This window comes from Schistosoma haematobium, chromosome 3 (genome assembly GCF_000699445.3).
Source record: "Schistosoma haematobium chromosome 3, whole genome shotgun sequence".
Classification (NCBI taxonomy): domain Eukaryota; kingdom Metazoa; phylum Platyhelminthes; class Trematoda; order Strigeidida; family Schistosomatidae; genus Schistosoma; species Schistosoma haematobium.
Genome location: NC_067198.1, coordinates 7,997,028 through 8,006,470, shown reverse-complemented (window position 1 = coordinate 8,006,470; position 9,443 = coordinate 7,997,028). Strand labels below are relative to the sequence as shown.

Below are 9,443 nucleotides of genomic sequence, written 5' to 3'. Positions count from 1 at the left end.
TCCGTTGGTGCTCTTGAGCGTCAAAACTTGAAGGCGATCAGTATGAGATTCTGCATGCACATTCGTGTAACTAGCTCCAGGAAGCTTAAGTTAAGAGCCTGGAACTTGTGCAGTACAGGAGGAATCGGGAGGTAGATGTGATAATGTTGTGCTATATTTTTCATATTACCCCTTGCCATAACATATCACCAATTCGTTTCACTAATTAATTACACGTAAGACCGTAGGGATGGTATGTAATCTATACGTCTGGCTTCGACCATACTTCAAAATCACTACCTCTAAACAATTCCTCCCGGAGTTAACACTGATATGTGGATGATCAACTGGCAGCTTTGTTAGGTTATCGGAGAAGAGCAGTTGACTGTCCAAGGAGAGGAGTGTTCTAGGTCTTGATTAAATGCAACCGGCTATGAATAAAGATTAAAAACTTCTTACCCTACTGTCAATTTTGTTTTATCGAACGCTAAGTCATCTCGTATATTTTCCCGTGAAATGAGACGTGAAATCATCAGAATAGGTAAATGGAAGGAAAAGTATGAGGGCAGTACAATACGTTATTTAGCATATACTATACTTTGCAAAGGTTATAGGAAATGACCCCATCTTTAACTCATGTATATGAAAATGTAAGTAAACTAGTCTTCCAAATTCTTCTTTGCTTAAAAAACTTCAATTTAGTTCGTTTGTTTACTTATTTCACGTTCATATATACATGCATTTGTTTTAGTTTCACAACCGCTTCCACTGTTTATAAGTTGCTTGGGTTAAGCCTCGGTTTCAGAAATAAAAACAAAAGACTGCAACATTGCATTGTCAATGTCAATGAAAACTTTATATGAATGTATACTTAATATTACTTTATTTGTGAAATTGTTTCTGAATAGGTTTGTAAATCTGATTCTATCTTGATTTGTGAAGTTAACTCTCGTTAGAAATCCATGAAGTACAAGCTCCTTGGCATTGAGCTCACACGTAATAAGTGACAACTAAAAGTGGTGCATGTCACAGACCCTGGGCCTTTCACACAATACCATACGAAGCAGATCGGTACGCTTCTAGCCTTCTTACAATCTGTATTAGTCATCATGGCACCTCACGGTGGTTGGTAGGCGGACATGCGTTATACTTGTCCGAACCATCGCCGCCGGTAAACAAGCCATATTTATAGAGTGCTGTGTTCTAATCTCCCAGTTGTTAACTCGAATGTCTTATAATTTGCGAGCGATGCCTCAAATACTCCCATGATGGAATACCAGTAACCTAAGGGCACACCACATAGTACGACACATATATAGCTTCTTAATTAGAACACGATGACGGTCTCTCTCACCGCGTCAAAATCCACGTCATTGTGTACATAGCAAACAAGTATGTATATACTGAATGTAATATAATGTTTTCATTTTTATAAAGTCAAACGTATGACATTTAAAAGTTGGAGTAAAATGGTAATATACAGCAAACACACACTGTACGACTTGTCTCAACTGATTACCTGAAACATAGAATAAGAGTTTTAGTTGGACAGGTGGATTCAATAAGACTTAGTTTTCTGGTAGGAAGGAAAACTGGACTTACTGAGTTTGAAATGGTTTTAGCATATGGTGAACGCTATCGAAACCGACAGTTTTTGAAGACATAATTACCATAGAAATAGTCTAAACGTTATCCAAAAACATAATTCTAATAGAGGAAGGCTGAAATCTAGGCTGTTACAAGTTACGTTTACTTTGAACTGCCTGTTTCCTTCTCTATAAGCAGATTTTCGTAATAAGGACGGTATTGGAATCAGACAAATCTCATCAAACAAAGGCCGACAACTGAAACATCTGTCAGATAGTTTTCATTTCTTGGATGATTGTACACCATTCTAGATGAAGCTATCGTGTACCGGATGACACCATAGCGCAAAGAAAACATGGCTTGGCGACCAATAAACTTTGGCCTCTAGAGGAGTGAGCATAATAACGGTTATTTACTGCTTCACTCTCCGAAGTCGTCCATCCGGCTTCGTTTGATGGACAAAAGAACGAACATATACAACATACTTATAGCGTATCCCGGGCGTTTGGTCATTTTACTTGCCTTCACACAGCACGTAACGCGTCTAAGTCATTTGACGACGTTACATGGTATATATTTGATAACGAGCTTGCTGCAAGAGACTGATAGTGTATCTGACTTGGTTTCATTTTGGTGGGTCTCGTGAACCTTTCTAACATATCACTGGTTTCCGCAAACGGATATTCCGTATTAGTTTGGCTCAATGACGGAAGAGGTTCATGATGCTATAGAGAATAACAAACCGAAAATCGTTTTCTTCCATAGTTCTCGGTAACTTAGTTGCCCTTGCAATTCTCATTGCCATCTTCTGCAATGCCTAATTAACAGAACAATTAAAGACTTCAATTTCTTAATAAATAGAGCACTCACAAGTAAAAACACTAAACGTGCACTTGAAAGCAGCATGTAAATACTTTTAAGGTTCACCATTATTTTCTTTACTTTGTTGATGAACATAATGAGTGCACGTCATATAAACTCATGAGATTACTGTTTCATTTGTTGAAAATCCTTAAAGTCGCGTTCTAATTCTTTCCAACCGAAAAACTTTTGATCGAGAAATCTCTCGGAAAATAACGTTCAGGTTTACAGAAGCCGGGACGAAACCAGTTGATGCAGCAGTACCACTAATCGCTACAGGTAGGAAGTAGTGAAACAACGCATGAATATCTTTTAGCTGTAGCATAACAGAAACAAAAGCAATTGAATTGACCAGTCGGTAAAAATGTTTAAAGAACTATGTAGCGGTTACGAATACATATATATATGTGGAGAATTTATATAGCTGACCACATCGCGCTATTCAAATACAGAATGCCAGCCGCTATTTCAACTCTACAAGGTCGTGTAAACCTTAGTGAGGAAATTGTAAGCTGGAGCTGACTTATGCATATATATGGATTGTGTGGCCCGCTGTGTCTACTTGACACGTGATATGCTCCTACTCGTTCAACTATCTGTTGCCAGTTTCGATTTCATAATTGTCTCAATGTGAAGTTTGTGTGATTAGTGATTGTCGTCTGTTGCTTTGCCTTATAAATTTAAGTAGATTGTGTGGGCTTGCTGAGTCGTCGACTCACCTTTTCTTTTGTTCTCCTTTTCAGCCCTCATCACTTACGCTACTCTGAATGCTCCCTTAGTACACAAAGTACTTTCTGGTGAGACGCGAACTTCTACAGGTGACCATATTTCAATGTATCTTTTTATAATGACTCTTGAAATAAAATTTAGGTGTTTATCCTGAGAAATTACAAATTTGACTTTTGAGTCAATTTTATTACTATTTGTTGGGAGTGTACTATAACTATCGACTCAATATTGAATCATGCATTCTCTCCCTATATACGTTTATATCGTCTTAACATAGCATATGTACGTTAGAAATCAGACATATAGGTGAATGGTTTGTTAGGAAACTACGGTTACGATACAAAGAACTTATAAAATACCACCTCATTGTAAATCATTGTTACCATTCAGAATCGTAGTAACTGTTTTGTGAATCCCGAATTTTAATAAAAACCAACCGACAACATAAAGTGAGACTTCCAGTAATGTTTGTCGATGCAGAACACTGAATCTGTAGGACAGCAACCGAAAGTTTCCATTTCAAATTATTACTTACATTTTCTCTCCGACAGCGCTTTTAGAGCTCATCTCACTTCATGAAAATAAGCTTGCGATGTTATACAGTTCCACAAGGTCTTTTCTTGTGGAAGTTGGCAATAAAATACTCAGTGTTAGTACGCCTAATGACTATAACATAACTAATTGATATACTAATAAAAATTATGCGCTTCTGAAGTTCTTTTCTTGTTGTATTGCCAAGAGTAATATGGCTGGCCGTTTCAGGTTTCACTGCATACGATAAGATATAGCGCATGGAAGTTTTGGGATTGTCATTCATTGATTGTGGCACAATGACCATCTGACATGTAAAGTTATAATCCAACGAGTTTGTCCCTCGTGTCTTCTTGCTAGACACGCATCCAACGTTCACAGTTCCCCTTCAGATGTCAAAAAGAAATAAGAACTTGATAATCTAATGTCAAGTTCCCATAGATAGTCATGCACATCAAACTTAGACTGAGACATGAACTGCATAACATTGGCACTGGAGTTTGATATTGCTGACGACATTGATACAGTACAGTATGAAGTTTTGCGAATCTAAAACAACTTAAATTGTAAATGTTACTCAATTACAGACCCGATGTCAACAGGCGTTGATGTAGGTATTGATGGCAGCGTCTACTTGTGTAGAAAATCTATTTATAAACAGCTATAATTAGGACGTGCCCACTGTGCAATCGGTCACACTAGTGTCGAGCAGCCTGAACTTCATATAATGAGCACGCATAATTGTAGCCTTCATTTCAGCCACATTCATGCCGACTAAATCATATAAATACTCTGGTTTCCGTTTCAATACCTCTTTTTGAAAGACCAATAGGATTACTGTGCTTACTTTTTGGACTTCCATGTATTTAGTGGCAGTGTTTTTGTCACATTATTGGCATGACAGCCGGGTAATTCGCCGAACGAAACCAATAAATCCTTCGCAGTCTGTAAATTGCTTTTAGGGAAGGAGTGTGTTTAGCTCACTACAGTAGTAGATAACCTTACTCCTGATGACTGACTAATCGTCATCTGGTTGAGCACTTTTTCTGGTCCACATACACCAGGTAGGGTACGTGCAAGTTCTTCGCCAACAAGTCATTTGCTGCAATTAGTACCTGCTTCTTACTTGGCGCATTAATGACTGCAAACTGCTTGGCGGTACGTTGAACGATATTTAAAAGTTAGTAATTATTTCGAAGTAATAACATTTGAGTACCTACTTACTCCTGTTATCCCTCGTTAAAGAGCATAGGCCGCCTACCAGCATTTTCCATCCAACTCTGTCCTGGGCAATCCTTTCCAGTTGCTATTCATCCTCTTGGTGTCTGCTTCCAATTTTCGACGTAGTGTGTTCGGCCTTCCTCCTTCCCATTTCCTTCCAGGATTCCAGGTAAGCGCTTGCATAGCGATGCAGTTTGGTGATTTCTGTAATGTATGTCCTATCCACTTCCAGTGTCCTTTCTTTATTTCCTCCTCAGCTAAAACCTAATTTGTTCTCTCTTATAGTAGGCTGTCGCTGAGGGTTTCCGGTCAACGAACATTGAGTATCTTGTGTAGATAACTGCTTATAAATACTTGTGCCTTTTTGATGATGGCTGTAGTACTTTGCACATCTCAGCTCCGTACAGTAGACCTTTCGTATTGAAGATTCTCACTTTGATTTTGGTTGGCAGTTGTTATATGCTCTTCAATTTTATGAATGCGTCCATTGCTTTGCCAATCATCACCTTTCTGTCTGCATCAGATCGTCCTTGTTCATCGATGATGCTGATCAGGTACGTGAAAGATTCTACATCTCCCAGAGCTTCTCCATCAAGTGAGATTGGCTTGTTTACAGTGTTGTATTTGAGGACCTTGGTTTTATCCTTGTGTATGTTGAGGCCTACTGATGTGGAGGCTTCCTCCACACTGATTGTCTTGACCTGCATTTGTTGTTATGTATCGGATAGAAGGGCTAAGTCATCTGCGAAGTCCAAATCGTCTAGTTGCATCCAAGCTGTCCATTGTATTCCGTGCTTCCCTTGAGATGTGGAGGTCTTCACAATCCGGTCGACCACCAGGAGGAAGAGCGAAAGTAAACAGCCTTGTGTGACACTGATCTTTACTTGGAATGCATCGATCAGCTGTCCCGCATGCACAAATTCGCAGTGTAAAACGTCGTATGAATTCCGTACAGTGTTGACGATCTCCGGTACACCATAGTGTCGAAGAAGTTTCCATAAAGTCTTCCTATCCGGACTTTCGAATGCTTTTTCATTGTCAAGAAAGCTGGTGTATAGTGACAAGTTCCATTCATTTGATTGTTCAACAGTGATCCGAAGTGTCATTGTTTAATCAATGCACGACCGATTCTTACGGAATCCAGCCTATTGATCTCGAAGCTGGGAGTCTACTGAATTTTTCATCCGGTTCGGCAACACTGTTGAAAAATTTCCCTGGTACTGACAGCAGTGTGATGTCTCTGCAGTTCTCACATTTGCTCAGATCTCCTTTTTTGGTATCCTGATGAGGTGTCCTTCTTTCCAGTCTGTGGACAGTGTTTCCTCTTCCCAAATCTTCCTGAATATAGTGTAAAGCATACTTGCAGTTACTCCTATGTCTGACTTAAACTTAAGATCTTCAGCTGGTATGTTCTCAGGTCCTACAGCTTTTTTAATCTTGATTTGTCTGATAGACACCCTGATTTCTTCGGTCGTTCGTGGAGTGACATCTATAGGAAGGTCTGTAAGTACTACTTCAATATTCGGTGGATTCAAAGGGGCTGGCTCATTCAAGGGTTCCTCAGTGTTCAATCCATCTGTTCCTCTTTTCTTGAATTTCAGTGATTGGCTTGCCTTCTTTGTCGTTGATCGATGTCGCTGGCTTACTGTATTTCCCTACTAGCTTCTCCGTTGTTTCATACTTCCTTCTTTGCAGCTTTTTCCTGTTTCGTTACTAGGTCTTCCACATAGTTCTGCTTGTCAGCTCTAATGCTCCTCTTCACTTGTTTGTTTGCTTCTGTGTATTCAGTCTGTGCCTTGACTTTCTCTGCTCTTGTTCGGCTGTTGTTAATTGTTGTCTTCTTCCTTTATTGAAGCGCGTCCAGGTTTTCGATAGAGCTCTTCATCGAGTGTTCATAGAACTTGTTAGTTTTTCTTTAGACAATGTACGTTAATTCGTATACAGCCTTATGACCTATCACATTCATTGTATGATTGTTTCGATGTTGTAAAATCATAAAGCGATCACTTTTGAGGTTACTTACGACTTTTTTCACATGAACCTGGAGTTTTTGGAATAACGATGCTCTATATCATTCATATCATGTTAAAGCTTACGTCGGTGATATTATAAGCAACAGTTTTGTTCATACCTATACCAAGGTAATCATACGATTTCGGGATCGAATTAACAAGAGGTAAAACCTGTGATTCGTTTGTCTGGTTATGATTACAAACTATTAAATCCACCTGAAGGATTTTTCGTTGAATGATGTGGACTCATAGTGACACTTATAAAACTTACATTGTGTCTTGCCTCAACGTATAACTTTCTACCTGTGGTCGGATTTATGCGTTTCGGTTACCTTTAGTTCACCTTTTGATGATTACGGAGATCTATCAACCACAGATTATTGTCCCTAATGGATTACTAATCCATCGAGGTATTATCTACACAGACTATTGGTCTGTATCATATATTACCTTACACATTTTCTCCGATATATGTATGTTCAGGTAAACTGGCTAGATAGTTCAATGTATTTCGGGATTATCTCACTTATTACATCATATCAAATGGCTCGTTTTAAAAGCTTTCACCCAACCCCAACATTTATTAGTTTGTAAAGATATAGTTAGGTCGTTTAATCTACGCTGACATTATTATTGTGCAGTTGCGTTAAATCGTGCCAGTTAATTGAACCTGGAACCTACAGCTATTTACTTGTTATTACTGGAGGTATTTTGCAAATGAAATACTAGAACTTACAGCTCGTTTTTCCACTGTTATCAGAATCTTCACGAAACTTGCTTAAGAAAACTACGAATAAAGGTCAAGTCTGTAATACATCTTTGTAAAACGGAATAAGTTGTGGATCATTTTGTTAGCTGAAATCTTCACTATTGCGTTTGTTTTTGTTCTTGAGTTTTCTCATATCGTCCTTCACTAATCATAATTACAAAGGAAACGCTTCACTAACACTAAACTCTTTCGAAGTCAAAAAGAAAAACGGCCACGAAAAATACCATTTGATTCGTTCGTTTCAAGGATATAAAAGTAAGAACACAGTTCAAGTTCGTATAAGTAACGATTTTAGTGTAAAGTTGATCTTTTAAACTACCTGTATTTCCTTCAAGTGTAATAAAAGCTATCAATAGTTCCAATGAATTAATTGTTTATCACAACCAATTAGTAAATATACCTGGCATAGATGACGATATTCGACGCATTATTATAGAAAAATATAGTTACTATATTTCAAAAGATAGTTTTAATGGTTGAAGTTTTGTCCGAAAAACTACTGCCCATGTAAATGACGGAGACATGTGTAAGCGATAGCAAAGGTTCCACGCATTACCAGTTTTCGTTTCGTTTTTAGACACGTAAATACTGTAAATGTTTATAATTTATTCGGTACATTTTATGCTTTTGGATACCTAGACAAACGTTGAAATTTGTTTCATACCTATGAATCTAAATAACGCTCAAAAAGATGTGAATCTAGAAACTGGTGAAGAAATTAAGCGTAATGAGTATCGTAAAATGAGCACGTATGACTTCGTGCGGCGTGACATTGAGAAATATTTCGCACATCCGGTAAGTTTGCCAAATACTTATTTACGTTCATTTCATACAAAGGAAGAAGCGCTCGTAGCTCCTGAATTAGCTCAACCTCAGCTGCCTAAACCACCACCTGAATTCGTTCGCAATGTATGGGGTAATGTCACTTTTCAGTCCAAACAAATTTTAGGCTCTGCCGCTGGAGTGGGCAGTGGGGACTTTCACATTTACAGAGGAATTAGACGAAGAGAATATACTCGTTTAGAAATGATTGAAAAAACTGCGGAAGAGGTAAGACATTTTATTGTGTATCACTATTAATTTCTTTAGGAACGTTTAGATAGAGAGTTCCAAATGAAGCAAAAAGCATTAAATGATCTAGCTGCTGAAAAAACTGCTAAGAAGCGTGCTAAGCGTCAAATGAAGAAAGAAAAACGATTAAATAAAAGAAAACTGAAATCAAAGTCAAAATCTAAATCTGGTGAAAACAGCGATTACTCAGATGAGCAGTTAGAAAATTCTGCGCAAACGGAAAGTAGTGAATTTAATAAGATTTGACGGTCGAATTATAAATTTCACATTATTGCTCTTTCTAACTCATCCATTACATTTGTACGTAATACGTTTCCCCTTATTTCTGACAAGATTTATTCATGGGTAGTTTATGGAATTATTTAAGATAATATCCTAATTTTTATAAGGTATCCTGTTTATTTCAGTAATGCAGTGAGAAGACGAAGGTTATCAGAATCATGTAATATATTTGCGCAATATATTTCAAACAATGTGATCACATATATAATTATTAAGACATTTTTATGCGAAAAATTAAAGGTCAACTAGAAAAATTAAAAGGTAAATGGAAATAAAGAATAATAAAGTACATAATGTGAAAACCACGCTGCATAATAAATCACTATTATCAGGGTAGGTTAACGGTAAGAATAAATTGTCTTTGAACACATGAAGAGGGTTTCAGTCTCCGTATAGCCAAT

The 9,443-nt window shown here is 37.7% G+C and overlaps 1 protein-coding gene across 3 annotated transcripts; it reads left to right on the top strand.

Annotated features, from left to right (window-relative positions):
* The first annotated feature begins 2,858 nt into the window (after positions 1-2,858).
* PRKRIP1_1 (PRKR-interacting protein 1) lies at positions 2,859-9,174 on the top strand. Of its 3 annotated transcripts, XM_051212907.1 has the most exons (8): positions 2,859-2,934; positions 3,171-3,245; positions 4,933-5,077; positions 8,329-8,484; positions 8,527-8,605; positions 8,639-8,739; positions 8,779-9,105; positions 9,150-9,174. In XM_051212907.1, the coding sequence occupies exons 4-7, from the start codon at positions 8,356-8,358 to the stop codon at positions 9,004-9,006; spliced, it is 537 nt and encodes a 178-aa protein (XP_051068830.1). In that variant the 5' UTR covers positions 2,859-2,934; positions 3,171-3,245; positions 4,933-5,077; positions 8,329-8,355; the 3' UTR covers positions 9,007-9,105; positions 9,150-9,174. The 3 variants fall into 3 exon arrangements, with proteins under 3 accessions (XP_051068830.1, XP_051068831.1, XP_051068832.1); XM_051212908.1 differs by lacking the exon at positions 9,150-9,174 and having other exon boundaries at positions 8,329-8,605; positions 8,779-9,144; XM_051212909.1 differs by lacking the exons at positions 4,933-5,077; positions 9,150-9,174 and having other exon boundaries at positions 8,329-8,739; positions 8,779-9,070.
* The last annotated feature ends 269 nt before the right edge of the window (positions 9,175-9,443 follow it).